The sequence below is a fragment of the Arachis ipaensis genome, chromosome B8 (genome assembly GCF_059453495.1).
Source record: "Arachis ipaensis isolate K30076 ecotype BB chromosome B8, ASM5945349v1, whole genome shotgun sequence".
NCBI lineage: Eukaryota > Viridiplantae > Streptophyta > Magnoliopsida > Fabales > Fabaceae > Arachis > Arachis ipaensis.
The window spans coordinates 8366498-8392992 of record NC_142443.1 but is presented as its reverse complement, the minus strand read 5'-3'; the positions used below and the strand labels follow the sequence as shown (position 1 = coordinate 8392992).

The 26495-nt window shown below is 33.2% G+C and overlaps 2 protein-coding genes across 3 annotated transcripts; both read left to right on the top strand.

The window, feature by feature from the left end:
• The first annotated feature begins 7292 nt into the window (after nucleotides 1-7292).
• On the top strand, nucleotides 7293-8078 carry LOC110265650 (putative NAD(P)H dehydrogenase (quinone) FQR1-like 1). Its single transcript, XM_088496877.1, has 2 exons — nucleotides 7293-7761; nucleotides 7841-8078. Exons 1-2 carry the CDS (start codon nucleotides 7535-7537, stop codon nucleotides 8076-8078), a joined length of 465 nt encoding a protein of 154 aa, XP_088353003.1. The 5' UTR covers nucleotides 7293-7534.
• Nucleotides 8079-13780: 5702 nt separating this feature from the next.
• On the top strand, nucleotides 13781-26237 carry SDG2 (SET domain protein 2). Of its 2 annotated transcripts, XM_016314286.3 has the most exons (20): nucleotides 13781-14126; nucleotides 14353-16857; nucleotides 17261-17317; nucleotides 18101-19228; nucleotides 19474-19841; nucleotides 19923-20453; nucleotides 20547-20647; nucleotides 21162-22152; nucleotides 22280-22351; nucleotides 22879-22989; nucleotides 23092-23192; nucleotides 23413-23512; nucleotides 23601-23696; nucleotides 23889-24056; nucleotides 24150-24275; nucleotides 24415-24468; nucleotides 24756-25003; nucleotides 25092-25200; nucleotides 25312-25614; nucleotides 25785-26237. In XM_016314286.3, exons 2-20 carry the CDS (start codon nucleotides 14472-14474, stop codon nucleotides 25959-25961), a joined length of 7227 nt encoding a protein of 2408 aa, XP_016169772.1. In that variant the 5' UTR covers nucleotides 13781-14126; nucleotides 14353-14471; the 3' UTR covers nucleotides 25962-26237. The 2 variants fall into 2 exon arrangements, with proteins under 2 accessions (XP_016169772.1, XP_088353717.1); XM_088497591.1 differs by having other exon boundaries at nucleotides 23889-24275.
• The last annotated feature ends 258 nt before the right edge of the window (nucleotides 26238-26495 follow it).

Sequence of the window (26495 nt, the reverse complement as noted above, 5' to 3'; positions counted from 1 at the left end):
TGAGATGACAATTATATAAGTCATTTAATATAAAATAGCTTAATTTGCGATTATAATTAATATATGTATCGCCCATAAATAGATTAGGAAATAATAATTTCGTAACAAAATAATCATTCAATTTGAATTACAATTAATTGATTGATAAAAATTATAATAAATTGAATTTAATGAGTTAAAAGAAATAAATCGAAAAATACCATCAGAAATATTCCACGACAGTTTTATCTATTAAGTGCAGAAATTTAATTTTTATATAATAGAATAGATATTTACAGATTATTATATTAAATACAGACTAAAACAAATACACTAAACAAAATAAAAGCATCAATGGTAAAATATAACCTAAAAAATCACTTAAATTAAAAAAGAACATGTGATGAATTATAATAAATCTATATATGAGAAGTAAAAGTAAAATAAATAATTAAAAATAAAGTAAAAAGAGCAATTAAAAAAAGTAAAAGAAGATAGAAAAGATAATGTGTGGAGTAGATAAAAAATGTATTGTAATAAAAGATTAATATAATTAATTAATACAAAGGATGAAAGAGAAAAATCAAAATACGATCTTGTTAAAAAAATTAAAAAAAATATTTTAAAGAAGAACCTGTTAATCAACTTTTATAAAAATATTACAAAAAATTTAAATTATCTTTAAATAAAATAATAATATCCTTAAGAATTATTAATCAAAATAAATAAAAAAATAATTAATATAAAATAAAATCATAGAAAAATATTAGCAAAATTAAGATAAAAAAACAAAAATAAAAAATTACAAATATTTTTCTGAAGTACAAAATAGAGAAAGAGAAAAAAGATATATAAAATAATAAGATAATAAATTGAATTAATTAAGTTTATTTATTTTATTGTTTTATATATTATTTATTAAATAATTTAATATTTATCTCGAGCAAATTAAATAATAAATTAGTTATAATTAATTTGGTTTAATGAATCAAACAAAAATTAAAATAATTTGATATTTACTCTAATTAAATTAAATATTTAAAGTTATGATTAATGTAATTTAATGAATCAAATAAAATATTAAATGATAAAATATTTATCCTAATCAAATCAAATTACATAATTAATTAGTTATAATTAATACAATTGAATGAATCAAACACATTAAATTGAAAAATAATTTAGTTAGTTTGTGTCTTAAGGACACATTTTAAAAATATTTATTTTTCAACAATTTTTGTAAAATATTTTTTATAATATTTTTAACTTTGGTCTAAAGATATAGTTATAATAACCCATTAAAAAGTACTTAATTAGTTAATACAAATAATTAGTATAATTGATTTAGTTCAATAAATTAAAAGAAATAAATGTGAAAGGAAGGGATAAAGAGAAAGTGAAATTATAAAAACGTGTAGCCATTAAAAAAAAATAAAAAATCCCTTTTAGTTTTTATTTATTAATTATTAATTTATTATAATTAATTTCACAACATTTATTACACGTTATTCATCTTACAAATTAATATAATCAGTTAATCGATATCAATTATTAATAATTAATTTTAATTGATATAACTCATTTCGCTATACTTTTTAAATAAATAATAAAAAATACACGTCTTAATTTTTTGTTAAAGTAGAATAAAATAAAATACATAAATTGAGTAGATATAAATCTGAAAATTATAAAATTTATTAACAACTGAAATAAATTAGTACCATAAAACTAAATTTAATGTTTATTTTAAAAATAATTACTGACTTTTTATTCTTTTAATTATTAATACTTTAAATAAAGTAATATCCTATAACTTATTTTGTTATCTATTTTAAGTAATTATTAACATTCTATTTTTCTAATTATTTATGCTTTCGATCGATTATATTAATAAACAAATAAACTAAATTAACTCCGGTTATACTTGGACTACTCAACAATTTAACATAATCTTTTTAATTTGGGATTAACTACTAACGATAGAAAATAAAAAATTTAGAGTATTTTAATATTATGAACATTAATTATTATTGTGAAATAACCTAAAATCATAATGTAATTTATTTTTAAAGAAATAATCAAGTATTATTGTTAATTATGAAATAACCTAAAATCATAATGCATTTTATTTAAAAAAAATCATTCATTAATATCTATAAATAGAAACTATCGTTAAAATGCTTTGATTAAAAATATGAGGGGCTAATTACTATTCATTATTAATAATATATCGATTATATCGAAAAGTAAAAATATAATTTTTCACATTTACACCATTAGAAGAATTACCATCATGAGTAAAATTTTGTCAAACAAAAAAAGAATAAAATTGTATACATAATGAATTTAAAAAATAAATATCGTTAAGTAATTATGCTTTTTTTTAATAAATAGTAAAAAATTAAATATTATAAACTATATTCTTTCAAAAGTAACCCTTTTAAGTTGTTATATTTGGCATAGTTTATTTGTATATAATTTAAATTGACATTATTTTTAATTATAATAATCATTTATCCTTAATAATTATTGTTAGAATTTAATAATTTTTCATGCCTTACAATAATTATCGATAAAAAACATATATATCTTGAAAGAATTATTAAATAATTTATTCTTTTTGTTCTATTTTCACATTAAAAATTTTTTTGTTCTGTCTTTTTTAATTGTTATTATGTTATTAGAATTGTTAAATAATATTAAAAAAATTCTTTAAAAATAGAAATAGTGATGGCACCTTGAATAATTAATTCAATAGAATTAAATTTAAACAAATAAGATTATTCAATAGATTATACAAATAAGAGCATATTTATAAATATTAATAATAAAAATAGACTCACTAATGTAAATGATCAATACAATAATTATATGAAAAAATAACTAATTACATAATTGCATAATTTTTAAGATCCTATATAGTTAAATCTAATGAAAAAATAAAAAATATCTATATGATAATGTCCTAATATTTTAATATACTATAAATCATATTATAAATTTATATATCATATTATATCATATTATAATTTTATAAAAGATACTATATAGCATACTATAAAAGAGCATGGGTCACAATAATCTATATAGCATACTATAGATTTTATAAATTTATACTATAAAAGATACACTAAATTAACGAATATCACATGAGTCACAACATACACTCAAAATTGTCACGATATTTTAAATAAAAAGGCATCAATACAAAAAAAAATCAATGAATATAACTAAAACAAGGAGCAACAAAGAGACACACAAAAAAGATAGTAATAAAGATAATCAATAAAAACATTAACATATAAACTACATACACGAACAATGTATATATTAATTGTGAATCACAAAAAAAAAAAAGACAATATACACTACAAGAAAAAGTGTGTTTTTCGACGGCAAAAATCGACGGCTATTTCTGCCGTCGATAATTTTCGACGGCTTGATGTCGATATTACTAAAAAAATAATTAAAAATAAAAATATTAAAATCGACGGCCTATTCGTCGATGTTTTTATAATGCATTAATTTATTTCTCTATTATCGTCATGGTAAAGGCGAACCAGAAGTCGAAAATAAAATCGACGAATATGGCGTCTATTTTATTATTTTAAATATCGACAACCTTGCCATTGATAAATTTGAACGGTCTAGATTACTCTCTAAAATGAAATGGACGGTCTAAATTTAATCTATATAATAGACGCCATATGTGTTGTTTTCTTTAATATTAAAATCGACAAATATAGCGTCTATTTTATTATTTAAAATATCGACACCTTTGCCGTCGATAAATTTGAACGGTCTTAATTGCTTTCTAAAATGGAGTGAACGGTGTAAATTTAATATATAAAATCGACAAATATGCCGTCGATTTTTATCACTAAAAACATATGTTCTCGCGTCCACTCCCGCTTCCAAATTCAGAAACGCAAACTTCCCCAAATTCAAGCTAGGTATTCTTTGGTTGACTTCCTTTCTCTTCACCACCGCCTCCGTCCGACACCACCACCGGCGACCACCATTGCCTACCCTCTCTCTCTTCCTTCTTCTCTTTCTTCCCCATTTTTCCATTTCTTCGTTCCTGCGTGCGACATCCCTGTTCGTGGAGTCACCCTCTATCCACGTCTTCAAGCACCGACAAGCAACCACCAGCGGCGGCGACTTCTGTGCCACCGCGACATCACCACCACCCCACCGCCTCTCCATTCTTCTTCCTCCTTTCATCAATGCAGGTTCCCTTCCCCTGTTTCCTGTCTTTCTTTTCTTTATTTTCACTGCTTTTTAATTCTGTTTTTAGAAATTTTGGTTAGGCTTAGGTTTGTTAAAACTTGTGTTTCTGGACTGAAATTGTTGTTGATTGTATCTTTATGAAATTACTGGGTTGAATGCTACTTAGATTGAACTGAAATTTACTGTTTTGAACTCCGCACACCACATGTTCGGAGAAATGCCTGTTGCTTTGTAAAAATGAAAAGTAATACTGTTAATGCTAACTTCACAACTTCCTCGTGACTGGATCAGCATTACTCAACGTCACAGCATTACTATTTATTTGTTAAGTAGTAGTGAGTGTGGTAGCTAATAGGATAGCTAGCAATAATGAAGTAATGACAAAAAGAGGTTTCACTACTTATATTCACTACTAATAGGATAGCTAATAGGATAGCTAGCAATATACTTATGTGATTTCTGATTCTCTCTTTTCTTTTTTTCTAAACAAAAATAGTATTCATATTTTTATAATAATAAAATTAAATATTTCAGTACATGCCCATTGCTATTGTCATTGCCATATTTTAAAAAAAATAGTACTTGTCTCAATCTCAGGCCTTCTTTTTTGATTTTGCTTCTATTCTTTACACTTCATTTGTTTTACCCTTCCTTTCTTTTCCAATTGCTTCTCCTTTATTTTATTTCTGACATGCTTTCTATTGTATGCCCATATAGGCCAACACCATGCATTCACAAAGTAAAGAGATTATTTGACAGGGGACCTTGACACAATTTCACTTATATTACCTCTTCTCACATTAGATTCACCCTATCCACCTCTTCATATCTATCTCTAGATTTAATTTTATTTGAATCAAGATAATATACTTTATGCACTTATATATAAGTTAATCTATTTACCTTGATCAATTATATAATGTGTTTCTTTAATTTATTTTTTCATTGTAAACTTGAGCTATCTGTAGGTAATAAGTTGCTTATCCTTTTTCAATTATTTTTGGCTTTTCAGGTTTTGATTGAACAGTTGACATCTTCTCTTCTGAACAATTTGCTTTTTTTGATTTATTATGGATTAGTTATTAAAGATTAGCCCTTTCTATATACCTAATTAACTTGCATCTTTTTAGAAAATTGGCTACGGTAAAAGACTAATAAAGCTAAAGCCATTATTATTGTTCATGTCAGAATAAATAAATAAATAAATAAATAATTGTTATTGGTGAGTACTTTGTTTTGTTGTGATTATAATATTTTCATTGCAAGCAGAAACAACTTCTTCCATTTTGATGATTGATTATATATCAATAAAACGTCCCACACATTAAATATCACACATCCTATAAAAAGTTCATTTATTTTTTCGATTTTTTCCTATAAAGTTTATATATGAAAGTTACATGGTATCCTATAGTTGGACTACTCATGAACTTGATGCATTACTTTCCTTGATCGTTAGAAAATTGGAAGATGAAATTTTAAATCACTGAACTGTAGTGTTATTTATTATCCATCTGAGTGGTTTTAAATCACTGAACTAGTATGGAAATGAAAGCCGTTCACTTACATATCTTGTTGAATTGTCCTGAAGTCAATATATTTAGAAGTCAATATGAATAGATACATAAGAGCAATAATTCTTTATCCAACTTTTCATCATGGTTTCATGAGCATGTAAGTTTTTATATTTTGTTGACTGTATCAAAATATGTCAAAGTAAATCTTGTTTTTCTAAATACTATATTTTGTTTGATAAAATCAGATAAAAAATTCCAGTAATGGCATAACTTGTCCTCATTTATTGAGTTTAGCATTCGGGCCAAAAACTAGGGTCACGAGTGTTGGTATGTTCAAGGTTAACGAGTATAGATTTCATACTCCTGAGCATGCATCTGGAAAGAAGACAGATAATACAAGCATATATGTTAAAGGTGATGGAAGGAATGATGCATCTGATTGGTACGGCACTCTTAAAGAGATTTTGATTGTTGAATATCCAAGTCTTGTTAGTTTAAAAGTCACCTTGTTTTACTGTGAGTGGTATGACCCTACCAGGCCTCGGGGAACGCGTAGTCACAAAGACTACAAAATAATTGAAGTATTACCCACTAGGAGATATGGGAGTTACGATCCATTCATCTTTGCGCAAAAAGCTAGACAAGTGTATTACATGCCATATCCACAAGGCTGTAAGTCTAATTGGAAGGTTGTGATTACATGTAAACCACGAAAAATAATCGAGGAGGCACAAAATGAATCTGAAACCGAGGTGTATCAAAATGATGAGCCTCCACATGCTAGGATCATTTCAGAAACCGAGTTTCCACTATCATTAGCATCTACGTCAGGAGATGTTGATATAATACAACTTCAAGTAGCTGACCTCCAGGTTCCTAAAGTAAATAATGAGGAGGACGATAACATTGAGAACTATGATGACGATGATGCTTACATTGATGATGATAGAAGTTCAAAATTCTCGGATTGAGGTTTTAGTTGTAAATTCTTAGTTTGCAAATTTGTTAATTTACTTTTAAATAAATTATATTTTGTATATGTGTTGCTGCTTCATGGAAGAATAGAATCAAGTAGGAGTTGGTAAATTCTTCTCTTTATGTTGATTTTTCTGTAACTTGATTTCATACTACTTTCCTATTGCCATTTACACTTTGATTTTGGTCCAAAGGGACGAGTGTTTATGTATAGGAGGAACAAATTTCAATAGCTAATACTCCTTATGTATGAAAAATAGCCTTAATTAAAACTCAAAAAAGGATTTAAATGGAAAATTTTAATAGCTAATACTCCTCTTGCTGCTGCTGCTTCAGTTATTTTATTTCTTTCAATAGCTAATACTCCTCTTGCTGCTGCTGTTTCAATGAGCTGGCAGTACAGGGTTAATATATGCTGTAAAAAAATCCTGCTTCAGTTATTAACGGACACATTGTTTACTACTAATTCTACTAAGAACATAAAGGTTTATGTTTCCAGCTAATAAGCACACTATGAGTAAAGTGGATTGGTGAACATGATTCTGGAAGCTTGAATTGAATATTAGTTGTTGTGTGGTTTGGTAGGTACTACTCCATGTATGGACATGTTGAGAAGCTAGCACAAGAAATCAAGAAAGGCGCTGCTTCGGTAGAAGGCGTTGAGGTCAAAATATGGCAGGCATGTATATTTATATTCCAAAGTTTCCTGTGCATTGTGTCACAACATAAAATTGCAAATTTGCAAGTAGCAAACAACATCTGCAGATAAATGGCGTGTCATGTTCCCTTTCTAACAGGTGCCTGAGACACTGCCAGAAAAAGTGCTTGGTAAGATGGGTGCACCACCAAAGACTGATGCACCAATCATCACCGCCGACAAGCTGGCCACGGCTGATGGTTTTGTCTTTGGCTTCCCTACTAAATTCGGGATGATGCCTGCTCAATTTAAGGCTTTCCTAGATTCCACCGGAGGTCTATGGAGGACACAACAGCTTGCAGGCAAGCCTGCCAGAATCTTCTATAGCACTGGTTCCCAGGGCGGCGGACAAGAGACGACAGCGTAACACCCTCTTATCTCTCTTTACTTTCTTATTCACATGAAATGGTAAATGTTAAGACATTTTTGCAATACATTTCAGGCTTACTGCTATCACTCAGCTTGTGCATCATGAAATGATATTCGTTCCGATCGGATACACATTTGGTGCCGGCATGTTTGAGATGGAGAACGTGAAAGGTGGAAGCCCATACGGGGCCAGAACTTATGCCGGTGATAGCTCAAGGCAGCCATCTCAGCTTGAGTTGGACCAAGCATTCCACCAAGGAAAGTACCTTGCATCCATCACAAAGAAGCTCAAGAAGGAACAAGCTGCATAAAAAATCTTGGCTTAATACTTATACACAATATTAATAATAATTATTCAACTAAACAATAATAATAGTTATTTATCTTGTCTTGAGTCTTTATGTTAGAGGGTTATTTATTATTTTGATAAGTTTGTAAACTCATTATCTAATATTTAGTATAAATTTTATTTATAAATTTTATTTTTATATTTAAAAGTTTATTTGTCTTGTTATCTAATATTCTGTATAAATTTTATTTTTATTTTTAAAAGTTTATTTGTATTAACGGTTTACTATTTTTAAAATAGAAAAAAAAATAAAACATATAACTATTAAAATCGACGGCAAAGTTGTCGCTTTTAAAAGTTGAAATAGACAAATCTAAATAATTAAATTGACGGCAGCTGTGTCGATTTTATTCAATCTCATATCGACGGCGTCGTCGTCGATTTTATTAAGCATATTATAGACAGCAGCGTTGTTGATTTTATTTAGTTAAATATTGACACATAGGCCGTCGATTTTATTGAATCAATTATCGACAGAGAAGACGTCGATTTTAAATAATAATATCGACGGAAATGTTGTCGATTTTAGTAAGGATGTAAAATTCTCATACCCATATTACAGACGGAACAAATGTCGATTTTATTAAATTATTATCGACGGCCAAGAAAGCCGTCGATTTTATTAGCATTTTGAAAAACCGACAAGCTTTATAGCGACCAACTGCGCCGTCTATTTTGCCGTCGAATTTCATTATTATCGACGGCTAAGCCGTCGATTTGGCCGTCGATTTTAATGACGTTTCTTGTAGTGATATATATAAACCACATACACGAACAATGTATATATTAATTGTGAATCACAAAAAAAGACAATATATATATATATATATATATATATATATATATATATATATATATATATATGAATTGAAGTACACATGACAAAATAAAATATTACAAAACAAAATTATAGTAAGATTTTAAAAATAACGTAAAGATGACACATCTTTTTTGTTAATCAGAATCTAAAAGAAAAAAAGTATGCGCCTAATAATAAGCAATTAAAATAAACAAAAAATTTAAAAAATATAAAAAAATAAAATGTATAAATAAAGATAAAAGAAACAAAATTAAATAAATTACAAAAATTGTATACTAAGCACGAGAGAGAGGGAGGGAGAGAGAAAAAAGATAATGAATGAGTAAAAAATATTTGATCTTGTATAAATAGATGGTATTGAGAAAAATAAACTCATTAAATTAATTCATATATTTCGTTATTGTAACACCCTAACTTTTAGCATGTCATGATCGTACCAAAAGTAAGGCGTTACGGACCTGACTTCCTTTATTATAAATTTACTATTGAGCCTTTAGGTCGATATCGCGTTTCAGTTTATAAGAAAATACCAGAAAATTATTTTTAGTAATTAAAATCACACAATTATTAATAATAATAAATGCTATACAAATGAATTTAAAATAAAATTCAAATACAATACCTATCCCTCTGGATAAAATAAAACTTAAAGCAACAAGGGCGAGGGAACTCTATAAAAATAACAGGAATCACAAGTAAAACTACTAGTCGTCTGCATCTTCTAACTGAATCTTCGAACCTGTGTCACTGAAAGGGTGGAAGATTTTGGGGTGAGAACAAACCACACGTTCTCAGTAGGGAATGGGAATGCCGTAAAAGTAATGAATTTAATGCAAATAATTAACTTACTTAGCAAAACTATTTTGTTAAACCTTTGGAAATACTTTTTTTTCTACTTTAGATAAATAATTACTTTTCTTTAAATTTCTAAACTCAAAACAAATTTTAAATATAAAATTAGTCACATTTTCTGTCTCTCAGCCACATAGTTAATCCTCAGTCAAATGTCAACTCGTAATCACTTTAATACACTCACAAACAAGTAGTGCAAACAAGAGATTCAATTCAATGTACAAGCAAATCACAACAAGACAAACAAGTCAAGCAGCACAAACACATAGAAAATATAACAAGTAAAACAAGACCAAATACAAATGCGCAATCAATATGATGCATGTCTATCCCTAACGCAGGCCATGAGCTCATGTGTCGGTTGCCTACCCGCTCCCGACATTACCCAGGCACAAGTCCCAGGTATGGCTTTCCAGATGCATCAGTGTGCTTATAAGTCGTACGGCCAGGCCGCATCAGTGTGACTTTAAGTCGTACGGCTAGACCGCATCAGTGTGACTTTCCAAATCAATAAGCGTACATCTGGAAAACAGTTCTCAGTGTGTGGGCGTCCCCACTTTACATTTGGCACTAAGGCCCAAACAATATCACATCTGCTCTCCTGTGGCAGACATTTCATTAATTAATATATTCTTTAAATCCTTGTTCTCTGCTCTCCTGTGGCAGAGATTCTTTTTCTTAATAAACCGAGTTCAAATCTTTACTTAAAACAAAATCTCTCCTTAAAAGATTGGGTTTAAAACATTATATTTTTCTTAATAAATCAAACTTTAAAATAGAATAAATCTTTTCTTAACTAAATATATTTTAAATAATTTAATTTTTCAGAACCAAATCTTTTAAAACAACTTTTCAAACAAAACCTCAGATTTAATAAAATTTCGGCAGCACTTCCCCTAAATTTTGGGTTAGCCACCCTTTTTCGGGTCCCAACTGAACCATTTTCAACCTCTTTTCAATCAAGAAATCAAATACATATTCATCAAATTCAGTCACAAACACAACTCAAACTCATCATCCAGTCATTGCAAACAATCATAAATTATTTACAAATACCCACTAGACTTCCATGGCATTCATAGTTTAAAAACAGTTAATTTCAAAACAAAATCCCCTACCTTCGTATGAAATCAAAATTATCGAAAGCTCCGGGGAAGCTTTCTGACCGAGCTGCTGAAGGAGAAGGCGTCAGAAATCGTCTGTGCTTCCTAGAACTCCAGTTAGCCGAACTCAAAAGGAAGAGGAGCTACGTCACCGTCAACTTCTACCGGACAAAAATAACGCCAACACGTAAAGGAGAAGGATACGAACACTTTTATCGGATTAAATTTTTTATTGAAGTTACGGATCGCAAGAAATCAAACTCAGAAAGATTAAGATTCCATGGTTTTTCATTCCCTCTCTCACGGCCTTCTTTCTTTTCTTTCCTTTTGGTTTATGTTCGGTGGTGGTCGAAAGGAATTAAACTGATTATGGCTAATGGAAATGAGTGAAAATTTGTGATATTAAAGCTCATTAGGTGTCATGATTATACATGTATACATATGTATTAGGCCACGTCTCCAATTTTCTTTCTTTTGCCCTTTACAAGCTTCGGCCAAGTGATGATGATAACTAAATGAATATTAGCCAAGTGTCATAGGTTAAATAAATAAAAGTGGCATGTGTCCTCATGGTATATATATATATATATTCATGCATGTACTAACCACACTTAGATTTTCTTTCCCTTTGTTTCTTTGGCTTCGACCAAAAGGTAAATAATAATAATAATAATAATAATAATAACTAAATTAAATTTTATTTTATTAAATTAATTTTTAAAAACTTGGAATCTTACAGTTATCATATTTATTATTTATTAAATAATTTGATATTTACTCCAATCAAATTAAATAATTAATATAATTAATTAAATTAATTAATTGATATAATTAATTATAATTAATCAATTTATATAAGTTATAATAAATGGTGAGATTTAAATGTCTAATCAAATTAATTAATTGATATAATTAATTAATTATAATTGATTTGCTTTAACGAATTAAATGAAATAAATCAGAAAACACCTCAAGAGCATGCCACATGACCACATCAGTTCCATCATTAAGTGCAAAATTTGATTTTTATATATTAGAATAAATAGATAGATAATAAAGATATTTTTTCTTAAATTAGTATAATTATGCATTATTCATTAAATATTATTTTAATACTGTAATATAATTATAATAAAGATATTTTTCTAAAATAAATTTATTTAGAGAAATATAAATTAGTTATTATTAACCGGTACCATTATCATATAATTATCATATTATTATTATTATTATTATTATTATTATTATTATTATTAAAAATATTTTCGATTGATAATTGATAAATAATTTAATAATGTATTAAATATTAATTTTATATAATTATAATAAAGATATTTTTTTAAATTAGTATAATTATACATTATTACTTAAATGTTAATTATAGTTAATTATAATAAAAATATTTTTATAGTTAATTATAATAAAAATATTTTTATAAAATAAACTTAGAAGAAAAAAAAAATGTATTTATTTTTGTAGGAAAATAGATTTATAAAGAATGGATACCTCACTTCTATTGGCTGAAGGAGAACCAATTTTAATATATTATCAGTAGATAGATAGATAAAAAGGGCCTATATGCATTATGCCAAGCTTCTCACTAAGCATTTTTCAGCAGTGCCGCAGTTTCTATAATAGATATCAACCATGCATCACGCATGCACAACTAATCTCAATTGTGCGTTATCGTACTTGAAAAGAATAGTGTGATTTTCTTTTCTTCTCGCACGTATGATTTTTTCTTTTCAAAAATTCTTTTTCTTATGGTCCTTTTTTTTCCGTTTCGGTTGGTATAATATAATCGGTGAAAATTCAGTTGCAGTCGACTTTACGTGAAGTTGATATCTGAGAGTCGTTAGATGATTTGATTAATTTGACTAAATTTTCATCTAACGACTCTTAAATATCAACTTCATGTGAAGTCGACTTCACCTGAATTTTCACCAATATAATATCTTCGGTCCTTTTTTTCTCCTCCTTTTTGCAATGGTATATTTTTATTTTTATTTTTATTTTTATTTTTATTTTATATTTTAATCTTTAAAATTATATAATTTTAAACAATTTAAATTAATTTAATAATTAATTTATTAATCTATTTAAGTAAGTAGCAAATATTTAAATCTTATTTTATAATATAATAAAACTCAATACCTAATAGCAAATCCTTAAATTATTTTTTTTGATCTGTTAGATTAAAAGATTTCATAAAAAACCAAAAAAATATATATATGGCCTTTTAGTTTTTGTCAGCCAAGATTCACTCTATTTGGGGAATAGGATCCCATATGTGGATGTATATTGATTTTGATACATAGTATAAAACATTTTGTACAGTAGTGCAATTATATTCATTTTTTTAGATGATCGTTTATATTTATACGATTAATGTCAAAAATAATTAATTTTATTGATGTATAATTATATAATTAAATATACATGTAAAACTAATTTATATGATAGTGGATTAAAATTAAATTCATATATATATATATATATATATATATATATATATATATATATTGGTTAGGCGGTATGTGGATATATAAAAGGCTGGGGCTTTTTTTTTTGGACAGTGAAAAGCCTGGAGCTTAAGCATGGATGGATCATGGAGTGAAATGGACTATTAACTAATGGGCTAGCCCAATCCATTAACCATGTTAATTGGAGTGGACCAAACCCAAACTAAACAAAATAATATCACACTATCCCACACGGCAATGACTAATTCCCTGTAGCATTAGACATCCCAAATAGGCAAATACTCCCTCCTACTTGAGCAGCCATTCCCTCGTCTACAAGGGCATTTCTGTATTTTAATCCACCAATAAATAAATATAAAAAGTTAAATACACAAATATTATAAGAGAAAAAAATAAATGAAACGCCAAGTTTCGCCCTTGAGACAAACAAGAACACACAGGGGGAAAGCAAAAGAAAACGGAAAAAGAAGAAAAAAAATTATAAGATAGAAACACCAACAACACAACACACAACACATAGCAGAAAGAAAGAGAGAAAGAAAACCAAAGAAGCGCCAAGGCCCAACGACGAACAACAACAACAACAGCAGCAACAAATAACAGCACAAAACACTTAATTTACCCTATTCTTTCTTCAACGCAAAACACAATTAATTTCACATCACTTCTCGATCTCGCCATATTCTTCATTCCTCGCACCACCACAGTTTTCTCCTCCGATCTATATCGTCTCTTCTCTCCCGGTTCTTTCGGTAATTATCCTCTTCTTATCCTCTTCTCCTTTCATCTTTTCAATTTTGATTTCTAGATTTGCGTTGAGTAGCTTCGTGGGCTTTGAATCACCCAGCTTCTCCAAAGGTTTCCTCTTTTAACCCTCGTTTCGTCTTCGCGTCTCGCGATTGCGCTTCGATAAAACCCTACATTTCTCCTTCGGTTTCTGATCCGCTTTCTTGTTCTTTTTTGTTCTGTTCAATTTAGGGTTTTTGGATTGGAGCCTGAATTGAATTGGAGCTGAAGCGAGCCTGTGAAGCATGAGCATCGACAGCCCCGGCCGAGGGGAGAATTAGGGTTTCTCGGTTCTCAAGTTGGTGAGTTCCATGGGCGATGGGGGTGTCGCGTGCATGCCTTTGCAGCATATCATGGACAAGACACTTTGCGAGGGCAAGAGTAGTGGTGGGAATAATGTGCTCAGTTCCAAGTTGCTCAAGCTTCCTGACGGTACCAGAGGGAGGAAGAAGAAGAAGAAGATGAAGCAGAGAAAAGACAAGGCGGTTAGTAGTGAATTGGGGTCTGACAGAGTAAACAAGAGGACTTGCGAGGTTGAGAATGGCGAAATTTGTGCTGAGAAGGTGCAGAAGGAGGAAGTGGAAGAGGGTGAATTGGGCACCTTGAAGTGGCCAAGAAATGACCTTGAGAATGGAGAGTTTGTGCCGGATATGCCACTTCCGCCACCTCCACCTTTGCCACGGCGGAGGAGTGAGATTGAGACTGGAGAGATCGTGAGCGACAAATGGAAAGCAAGGGAGCTGGAGAAGGGAGAGAATTCTCCTGGAAAATGGGAGAGAGAGGATGCGGAAAGAGGAGAAGTGGTTCCTGAGAAGGGTAGGAAAGGAGAAGCTGAGAAAGGTGAATATGGGTCCTGGAGAGGTATGAAGGATGATATTGAAAAGGGGGAGTTCATTCCGGATAGATGGTATAAGGGAGAAATGGGCAAGGATGATTATGGCAACAGTAGAATCCGCAGGTTCCATCCAGGTAGGGAAAAAGCCTGGAAAATCGAACGTGACCGGACTCCCCCTTCTGGAAGATTTGCTTCTGATGATTTTTATAGAAAGAAAGAGTTTAACAGAAGCGGGGGACAGTATGCTAAAAGTTCTCCCAGCTGGGAGAGTGGACAACAGAGGAGTGTGAGGATTAGTTCAAAGATTGTGGACGAAGGGAAAAATGTAAACAGCAATGGTAAGGATTATTCACGAGATTACAATCCTGGGACTCGCATGAAAAGGCTCAGTAATGATTCTGACAGCTCCGACAGGAAGCAATTTGGAGATTATGGCAGTTTAAAAAGTCGGAGGCTTTCTGATGACTTCCCTCGTCATGGTTATCCGGAGAACTATTCTCGCCGCTCTGTGGAGCGACCATACAGAAGTAGTAATCCTTCGAAGTTATCAGTAGACAAATATTCTTCCAGAAATCATGAATCTTCTGTGACTTCAAGGCAAGCTTATGACAGGCATGGACACAGCCCTGGTCATTCTGACCGGTCCCCACGAGATCAGTCCAGGTATTATGATCATAGAGATCGCACTCCGTTGCGAAGGTCCCCCTCTGGCCGTGACAGATCTCCATATAGGCTGGAGACTTGCCGTGACAGATCTCCATATAGGCTCGAGAAATCCCCACACTGTCGGGAGAGATCCCCGTACGAGAGGAATTTTGACAGAAATCGTCAGCATGATCACAAATTCAAAAGTCCTACACAGGGAGTTCGTCCATCCCCCTGTGGTCGTGACAAATCACCTTACAGCAGGGAGAAATCCCCCCATGGTCGCGAGAGATCACCACACGAGAGGATGTGGGAGCGAAATCGACAGCATGATCATAAGTTCAAAAGTCCTCCCCATGCCGAGCGGTCACCACAGGATAGAGGTCGGCCCAATGATCGCAGGGACCATACTCCAAATTTAGTGGAAGGATCATCCCTTGATGGTAATAGAAAAAATAATGATCGAGAAACAATTTGTAAAACCTTACAAAGTGAAAAGCCTAACTCAGAATATAATTCTAAGGAACATGAAGATGATAAGCACAAGAGGGAGTCAAATTGTTCTGCTGCAGAATCTCAAAGTGAAAGAAATGTACCCAATACTGACTACTCGACTGACAAAGATATCTCCAGTCAACCTACAAGTGAACAGCTGCCCCGCAGCCCATCTATTAGCAAAGAATCTCCTCACATTGAACCAGTTCCTGAGGAGCTTCCATCAATGGAAGAAGATATGGATATCTGTGATACCCCTCCACATGTCCCTATGGTGACTGATTCAGCATCCGGGAAATGGTTTTACCTTGATTATGGTGGCGTAGAAAATGGTCCTGCTAAACTCTCTGACATCAAGGTCCTTGTTGATGAAGGAGTACTGATGTCAGATCACTTTATTAAGCACTTAGATAGTGACAGATGGTTAACTGTTGAAAATGCGTCATCACCATTGGCGGCTCAGCCTTTTCAGTCCATTATGTCAGATGCCATTACTCAGATGGTAAATCCTCCAGAAGCTCCTGGTAATCTCTTGGCAGATACTGGAGATGTTCTTCAATCTGGTCTTGACCAAAGTCAGGAAATGGCAGCCACTTTGCTGCGCTCTGATGACAACTTGCATGCATCTGAACTGTTGGAGGATCTCCACATTGATGAAAGGGTTGGAAGTCTGTTAGAAGGTTATGATGCCACTCCTGGGATGGAGCTTGAGGCAATAAAAGGTAATTTGTCTTGTGGATGACACTCTTGTATTCGTCTGGTGTCTCTGATTTTCAAAATTTTTATTTTACTAGTTGATATTATTTTCAAGTTTTAAGACTAAAACTGGTTTATTTAGAAGGCTATTTTGTTTTGCTCTTTCAAAAAAGCGTTAAAGATTTTATTTTTTTATTCTCCCTAAATTCTGAATATTTTATAAAATGTATTCGTGGCATTTGAAGGTGACTTTTTTCAGGGTTCTGGGTGTTTTTGTTTTTTTGGTTTTTTTTTTTTTATTTATTTTTATTTTTGTAAAATTTTTTAGTTGAGACAAACACAGCTTCAATAGTCAATCTTTACTTTTCCTTTATTCGCCTAAATATCTTATCTTTCCCATGTTGGTGATATTTTCCTCTTATCTTGCAGAGGCTCTCCAAATGAATTTTGAATATGCAAAATTGGAGGGATTGGAAGACTGTGAAGGTACGTAATTGCGTAATTGCTTAATAGCCGGACCCGGTTTTCTTTTAATTTAATTTGTTTATTTTTTTATATTTCTTCTAAGGTTGTATTATTCCCCCCCCCCCCCCCCCCCCTTTTGATTTGTTAGCAATGGATAGCGTGGTATATTCAAATTACTGGTATTCTTTTTTAATATGTTTTGGTTTTCTGATACATTGCAATATTGACGTGGTGATGTTGGTTTATTATTTTAGGTTTCTCAATCTCTAGCGTTTATTTATTTCTTTTTGTGTTTTTTGATGAAACTCAACAGCATCAAATAATTTGGTGGGATATACCAGAAAAAAGATATAAGAAGAAATATTGATTCAAGCAAATGCATTTTGAGTTTATGCCTGAATTCTTAGTAACTTTTTAATGCTCCACATAATGCATTTGGTGATAGTTTTAAAATACAAAGTAATTTGCTTATCATTTAGGTTGGGCTTCATTTCCCCTTTGCTATGCTTGCCCGAAATTCCTTTTTCTCCCAGTTGGATTAATGTATTTGCATCTAGCCAACTCAGTCACTTATGATGGTTGGATATGTCAATTGCATTTTCAAATTTCCGTTGATATGGTGAGTTGATGATAATATAATTTTGAAAATTCATTTTTGTTCTTAATTATAAGCCTTAAAATACAAAACATTTCTGGTTGTACAGTTGTACTTTACTGTTCACTGGATGAAGTCAAAAGCAAATAGTTGTTTCTTTAGAGTTACATGCTGTGTGAGAAAGATTATTTATTACTTTTTATGTTCAGGTTTTCCTTGGCATGATTCCAGCCTCAGTGAAGATAGTGGTTCAAAAATTGATATTGCACCAAGAGATAATGAGATGAGCATGTGCTGTGAAAAGGATAATGGATTTGCTGCTCCTGATGACTGGTTTTCTTCCCGTTGGTCATGCAAAGGTGGGGATTGGAAGAGGAATGATGATGCCCAAGATAGATATTCTAGGAAGAAATTTGTCCTAAATGATGGATTTCCTTTATGCCTAATGCCAAAGTCTGGATGTGAAGATCCTCGCTGGCCTCATAAAGATGACTTGTATTTTCCTTCTCAGAGCAGGAAACTTGATCTCCCTTTGTGGGCTTTTTGTGCTGATGAGCGGGTTGATTACTGTGCTGCGAGCAGATCAGCTCAAAGCAAGCCTGCCTTTGTTAGAGGAACGAAAGGAAATGTTCTTTCAGTGGTTAGAATAAATGCATGTGTCGTCAAGGATCAGGGATCATTGATGTCTGAGTCACGGCACAAATCGCGAGGCAAAGATAGATATCATTCAAGGTCTACCCGACCTCATTCTTCTAGCAGTGACAGCAGGAGATCGTCAATTGAAGAGGATTCTCATTCAAAAGCTGCTAGTGATCGAGGTTCTCGCCGTAGCATGGAATTCATTAATGTTCCTAAAGATCATCTCTGTACTGTTAAGGATTTGCAGTTACATTTTGGGGACTGGTATTATCTTGATGGTTCTGGGCGTGAAAGAGGGCCATCATCATTTTTAGAACTGCAGCATTTAGTAGATCAAGGAATTATAAAAAAGCTTAGCAGTGTGTTTAGGAAAAGTGATAAACTATGGGTTCCTGTTACCTCTGCTACAGAAATTTCTGACGTTAGTCTCGGGAGCCACCAAGAAAGCAGTTCAACATCTGGAGTGCAATCAAAGCACATTCAGGATGTCTGTGTTGGTGAACCTTATGCAAATCTAAGTTTGTTTAACATCATACACCCTCAGTTTGTTGGTTACACTCGAGGGAAACTGCATGAACTGGTAATGAAATCATATAAGAGTCGGGAGTTTGCTGCAGCTATAAATGAGGTTTTAGATCCATGGATCAATGCAAGACAACCAAAGAAAGAAATTGAGAAGCAAATTTATTGGAAATCAGGTAATAACTAGTCCTTTTTCAACTTGGTTTTGCTTTATTTGTCTTTGTTGCATCCCTTTTAGTGCAAGTGGCAACACTTATTTCTCACCTTTTTTTGTTGTTTTTGGGAACATTTATTTCCCCTTTAGCCGAATATATTTCCTCAACTTCAGTTGTCTTCACTAGCTAGCTAATTTGCTTGTCATCTTGGCTAATTGTTATATTTTCGTATTTTTGTGTGTCTATGTTGGGCCATGTTTATTTAGACGGTGATGCACGTGCTGCCAAAAGAGCCCGGATGCTGGTTGATGGTGAGGAAGACAGTGAGTTTGAAGATGGTCCTACTATTGAGAAGGATGAAACCACGTTTGAGGATCTATGTGGTGATGCTACTTTCATTGGAGAAGCCATTGGTCTTACTGACTCTGAGGTGGCAACCTGGGGCTTATTGGATGGTCATATGTTAGCAAGAATATTCCATTTTCTGAGATCTGATTTGAAGTCCCTTGTTTTTGCATCAATAACTTGCAAGCATTGGAGAACTGCTGTACGTTTTTACAAAGAAGTCTCAAGACATGTCAATTTATCATCATTGGGTCACTCCTGCACTGACTCCATGTTGTTGAACATTATGGTAGGTTTGATACTTATTTTGCCTTTCCGATTGTCAGGAATTTTCTCGTTCCTCATCATCTAATATGATCATTTATTGCAGGATGCTTATGACAAAGAAAAGATCAGTTCTATGACTCTAATGGGTTGTAAGAATATTTCGGCCGACACACTTGAGAAAATTCTTCTCTCTTTTCCTGGTTTGTCTACAATAGACATCAGAGGGTGCAGCCAGTTTGAAGAGCTGACTCCTAAATTTGTCCATGTGAAATGGATTAAGAGCCGATTTTTAGAGGAGCCCCATAAAATCAGAAGCCTTAAACACATTACAGATCAAACTTCATCTGTTTCAAAATCCAGCAGTTTAGGCATGGATGATTTTGGTCAGTTGAAGGATTACTTTGATAGTGTGGATAAGAGAGACACCGCAAAGCAATTGTTTCGTCGAAACTTATACAAGCGGTCAAAACTATATGATGCTAGAAGGTCCTCGTCCATTCTATCAAGGGATGCTCGTACAAGACGATGGGCAATTAAGAAGTCTGAAAGTGGTTATAAGAGGATGGAGGAGTTCCTTGCTTCAAGACTGAGAGAAATTATGAAGACAAACTCCTGTGATTTTTTTGTGCCTAAGGTACAGAAATATTTTTTTTAACCATTGTTACTGTTACTGTGAAGTCCTTTGATAGTCATAATTTAATTTGTCATATTCTTTTATTTTTAACAGGTTGCAGAAATTGAGGCTAGAATGAAAAATGGATATTATATTGGCCGTGGTTTGAGCTCTGTCAAGGAGGACATAAGTAGAATGTGCCGTGATGCTATAAAGTAAGTTTTCTTTCTTCTATTCTCCTGTCTCCTTGGATGGAGATTGTAATTCCCTCTTATTTTTTTTGATAAATTGGGTATATATTATTACTATGATTGGAGACATTTTAATGAAGTAAGTAGGGTCTGTTGGCTTATGTTGCCAATCATAATAAACAAAAGAACATCTTCACTAAAAAAAAGGGACTTCTTAAAATAAATAAATAACAAAATAGACCATAGTTTGTCATAATTTTCTCAGAATCTGGTTCTTACCATTGAAGTTCTTATGTAAAATTCTAAGCTCTATGACTGCTTTGTTGTTATACCTTAAGTTTTTATGCTGTTTGGCGGTTTCACATACATCTTACTTTTACATCCTGAGACCCAGTTACCTCTGTTTTGGAATTGTTCATTTAGCATGTCTTTATTAGGTCATAAGAAAGGGTGTTTCACCTTACACGCTTAATGTTCTTCGTTTTTCAACAATGTTCATGTTTAATGGTTGGGTCATTTGTGTGCTTATCCATCACAGGGCAAAGAATCGGGGTGATGCTAATGACATGAATCGTATGATCACATTGTTTATTCAGCTTGCAACGCTGTTGGAAGAGAGCTCTATATCTGTGCATGACAGAGATGTGCTATCCTCAAAGTATAAGAAAAATAGATTGGTAACTGATAGGAAGTATAGGAGTAACGGAACACATGGATTGGACAATATGGAATATACCTCCGATCGGGAAATTAGGAGGCGCTTATCTAAGTTGAATAAGAAATCTATGGACTCAGAGAGTGAAACATCTGATGATCTTGATCGGTCTTATGAAGATGGCAAGAGTGACAGTGATACTACAACCTCTGAGGCTGAAAGTGATGACCAAGGACATTCAGAAAATCTAATTGGGGAGTCAAGGGGAGATGGACACTTCACACCGGAGGGAGATTTGAATTTTATAACTGATGATCGAGAGTGGGGTGCTCGCATGACTAAAGCCAGCCTTGTTCCCCCTGTTACTCGGAAATATGAAGTCATTGATCAATATGTCATTGTAGCTGATGAGGAAGATGTGCAAAGGAAGATGCGGGTTTCATTACCAGATGACTATGCAGAAAAGTTGAGTGCACAAAAGAGTGGTACAGAGGAGTCAGATATGGAACTTCCTGAAGTCAAGGATTATAAACCTAGAAAGCAGCTTGGGAATGAAGTTATTGAGCAAGAAGTGTATGGAATTGATCCTTATACACATAATCTTTTGCTTGATTCGATGCCTGAGGAGTTAGATTGGTCCCTTCAGGACAAGCATTTGTTCATAGAAGATGTGCTTCTTCGAACATTGAATAAGCAAGTCAGGAATTTTACTGGAAGTGGAAGCACTCCAATGAGCTATGCTCTGCAGCCTGTTATTGAAGAGATTAAAAGATGTGCAGAGGAGGGCTGTGATGCACGAACAGTTAAAATGTGTCAAGGTATTCTAAAGGCCATAGACAGTCGTCCAGATGACAAATATGTAGCTTATAGGAAGGTACATATACATTTTTTTTTGTTTAACTACAATGTTATTGGTACCCTTACATAGTCTGCTACTGCATTGTTTACTCAGTTTTTTTCCTGTTTATGTAATTTCTATTTTTTCCGGTATTGCTGTGCAGGGACTTGGTGTTGTTTGTAACAAGGAAGAAGGCTTTTCCGAAGATGATTTTGTTGTGGAATTTTTGGGAGAGGTAGGACTTTGTATATGCTTATGGAATTTTGCATATGCATGTTCTTTCTTTCTATTCTTTAATCTAAAAACTGTACGTGCTTTGTGCTTGCCCATACTTTAACATAACTGCAGGCTTTCAGGATAATGCCAATATATAAACAATAATCCATCTTCATGTCCATATGATTTGTACTGTATTCTCTATCTTGATTTATGTTTAAACTAATTATCTTTCTTATTCTCTAAAATTTGCCACTTCTGTGTTCTACATGTGCAACCTAAAAAAGTTGGCAATAGCTAATTCTATAGTGTATGTGACTCTAACAATTTTGTGTGTATTAGATCCTTTAATTACCATATTTCTTGTGTTCTTGTGGCACTGGACTATTCAGGCCTCTGCTGCTAAGATTTTGCATAGAATGTTACTTGGATTGATGGGCTTTTATTGTCTATATTCTATCTCTTATAACAAGGCTATCTTGTCTTGATATACTATACGAATCTATGGTGATGCATTTTAATTTATTTTGAAATTTATTTCTACAGGTTTATCCTGTGTGGAAGTGGTTTGAGAAACAAGATGGGATTCGATCTCTGCAGAAAAATAGTAAGGATCCGGCACCTGAATTCTATAACATCTACCTCGAGAGACCAAAGGTGCTTGTCAATTCTGAGTAACAATTTTGTGATATTTAGTGAGATGAATGGTTCATCCATCTTCCATTCTGTGCTTAGCTAATCTTGCAATACTCCTGACAGGGTGATGCTGATGGGTATGACTTAGTCGTTGTTGATGCCATGCATAAGGCTAATTATGCAAGCCGAATATGCCATTCTTGCCGACCAAATTGTGAAGCCAAGTAAGCTTTTCACATTAATGTTATGTGATCATTACCAATCTGTTAGGTGACTTTTTCTGGTGGTGATACTAGATACTAGTTCTCTTGCTTGTAAAATTCTGCTATTTCAGTGTTTTGTCTACTATTTCAGCACAGTGCTTAGCGGGGATGCAATTATTTTGTTAAACTTTTTAATTTCAATTGTACTTGTGGTAAATATAATCTGTTGGCTGTTTTCTAGAGTTACTGCTGTTGACGGTCATTATCAAATTGGGATTTATAGTGTTCGTAAAATTCAACCCGGTGAGGAGATCACTTTTGATTACAATTCTGTGACAGAGGTATGTCCTGTTGCCTCCTGGTTTTTTCAATTCCTATTGATAAATTAATCTTCTGAACGTCTGTCTAATGAATTCAACCTCACTGTAGAGCAAGGAGGAATATGAAGCATCGGTTTGTTTATGTGGAAGTCAAGTATGCCGGGGGAGCTATCTCAATTTAACTGGTGAAGGGGCTTTCCAAAAGGTTTGGACTTGAAAAATTTTGACTATCTGTTTAGATGTTAATGCTTAATAGCATGCTTGATTTGTTGATAGTGTTACTCATGAAACTGTGGCTGGCGTTACAGTAGTATGTAACAAGTAGATTGATATTTTTGTTTGATCTGATGGTTTAGTTCTCTACCTATTGACTGGAATATGTTGACCATCCTCTCAGGTTTTGAAGGACTCGCATGGAATTCTTGACCGGCATTATTTGATGTTAGAAGCATGTGAATTGAATTCTGTGTCGGAAGAGGACTATAATGACTTGGGAAGAGCTGGTTTAGGAAGCTGTTTGCTTGAAGGCCTGCCAGATTGGCTTGTTGCATATGCGGCTCGCCTTGTATGTCTCATAACATATGTCTTCTTACGATTATTCCTCAGTTTTTGCAGTTTGTTTCTTGTATTAATGTTCCTTGCATTTGATGTGGTGAAGGTGAGGTTCATCAATTTTGAGAGAACCAAACTTCCTGAGGAAATTCTAAAGCATAATCTGGAAGAGAAAAGAAAATATTTTTCAGATATATGTCTTGAAGTTGAAAGGAGTGATGCTGAGGTTCAGGTGTGCTTTCTCTCTCTCTCTCTCTCTCTCTCTCTCTGCGTGCGCACTTTAGTATTAAGAGATGACATTTCCTAATTTTTCATGCTAATATTTCCTTCACACAATTGCTTCTGCTCATCCTGTCCTTTATATGATTCAGGCTGAGGGTGTCTACAACCAAAGGCTTCAGAATCTTGCTGTCACTCTTGACAAGGTTGGTTGTAACTTTGTTCTCTGTATTCTCTCTCTCTCTCTCTCTCTCTCTCTCTCTCTCTCTCTCTCTCTCTAATGTTCTTAAGAGGAAAGTTTTTAAATGTAAACATGATCATAAAGAAGCAAGTTAAATACCAAATCTCTTAGTATTGTATCAATTACCTCACTGATACACTCTTTCATCTTGAAGTTAAAAGATCAATGATGTCAACTTATGTTGTACACTATCTGAATGATGATCAGTAGTTTTCCAGCTAAAATAATGATAATTTTGATGGGATATTACAGGTAAGATATGTTATGCGATGTATTTTTGGTGATCCCCGAAAAGCACCACCTCCTCTTGAGAAGATCAGTCCTGAAGCAGCTGTTTCCTTTCTCTGGAAAGGAGAGGGTTCTTTTGTTGAGGAGCTTCTTCAGTGTATTGCTCCTCATGTGGAAGAAGATGCCTTGAATGAACTGAGGTCTAAAATCGATGCTCACGATCCTTCAAGTTCTGGAGATATTCAAAAGGAGGTGCAGAAGTCTCTATTATGGTAAGTGGGTTATACTAAGTCTATTTCTGTGTATTTTACCTGACAGATCTCATAACCTTGACAGTATGTTGTTCTTCCCTTTCTGAAGGTTGAGGGATGAGGTCCGAGATCTTCTTTGTACATACAAATGTCGGCATGATGCTGCTGCTGACTTAATCCATATTTACGCATATACCAAGTACTTCTTTAGAATACGGGTATGCTTTTCATGCTGTGAAAGCCAATAAGCTTCACATTGTGGTAGAGCTTCAGTTCTTTCTAATTTAAATTTTATTTTTGCAATCTAAAGTTTATTCCTGGTCTTGCAGGCTTATGAAACCATTACTTCACCACCTGTCTATATTAGTCCACTTGACTTAGGTCCCAAGTACGCTAACAAGTTGGGAGCAGGATTTCAGGAGTATCGGAAAATATATGGTGAAAATTATTGTTTAGGACAGTTGATTTTTTGGCACAATCAGAGTAATGTGGATCCAGATCGTAGCCTTGGTAGAGCCAGCAGGGGTTGCCTGTCTTTACCAGACATCAGTTCCTTTTATGCCAAGGCTCTGAAGCCATCAAAGCATCGAGTTTATGGTCCAAGGACTGTAAGATCAATGCTTGCAAGAATGGTTAGTTCAGAATATTTACTGTTAGACACTTGTATTTTGTTATTAGGATGTGTTGCTAGGGAATTAACAAACAGGAATGGAGTTTGAAACTAATACTGAGATCTTCTCTGTGATATCTTGACTTCACTGTTGGTGATTAAACATGTGTCTTTCTTTGTATTTATCCACAGGAGAAGCAACCGCAGAGACCTTGGCCCAAGGACCAGATATGGACATTCAAAAGTTTTCCCAAATTCTTTGGTAGCCCAATGTTAGATGCTGTAATAAATAACACACCACTGGACAGGGAGATGGTTCATTGGTTGAAGCACAGACCTGCCATATACCAGGCCATGTGGGATCGTTAGAAATTTTGCATGGCTCCGTGATAGAGAGCTTGCCCGGTGAAACCACCGTTGTTAGATTATTTGGAGTGTGGTTCATCATCCAGAGCTGCCTGCCTCTTTTAGTGTGGTGGGTCTGTTAAAAGGCATATCTTGTACTCCTTTTTAAGTCATTCTTGTGTACAGTTTTCTTGACCTTTGATTGTTAATTCATTTAGGTGTAGGGGCATTGTTTACTCTTATGTAACAGGAAATGAAAATCAGGGAAAAAGAAAAGGTTAATTTAGTGGCATTGCTTTATTCTCCTGGAGTGTGATTTTCCTAATCAATGCTCCCAAGATGGTAAATACTAAATAGAAAATAGATGATGAGTTTGGCTTTGGGGAAACCTGCGAGTTCCTAGGGTTTTTACTTTTTGGTTCCGTTGCTTTTCTGGTTGCAAGGGGTCTGCGCTGCGGTGCTGTTGTCGTCCTTGTATCGAGTTGTCACCTGTGGTTGATAACGATTGAGGAATGATGTTAGTACGATGGATATTCCTCTGATAATGTTTGGAAACTC

What these genes read in the sequence shown, in the direction of transcription:
- LOC110265650 (XM_088496877.1), top strand. Translation starts at nt 7,535, where the DNA reads ATGGGTGCACCACCAAAGACTGATGCACCAATCATCACCGCCGACAAG. An exon ending in GGCGGACAAGAGACGACAGC is followed by an intron (nt 7,762 to 7,840) that starts GTAACACCCTCT and finishes AATACATTTCAG; the next exon opens with GCTTACTGCTATCACTCAGC.
- SDG2 (XM_088497591.1), top strand. Translation starts at nt 14,472, where the DNA reads ATGGGCGATGGGGGTGTCGCGTGCATGCCTTTGCAGCATATCATGGAC. An exon ending in AATATGTAGCTTATAGGAAG is followed by an intron (nt 22,153 to 22,279) that starts GTACATATACAT and finishes ATTGCTGTGCAG; the next exon opens with GGACTTGGTGTTGTTTGTAA. An exon ending in CGACCAAATTGTGAAGCCAA is followed by an intron (nt 23,193 to 23,412) that starts GTAAGCTTTTCA and finishes GCTGTTTTCTAG; the next exon opens with AGTTACTGCTGTTGACGGTC.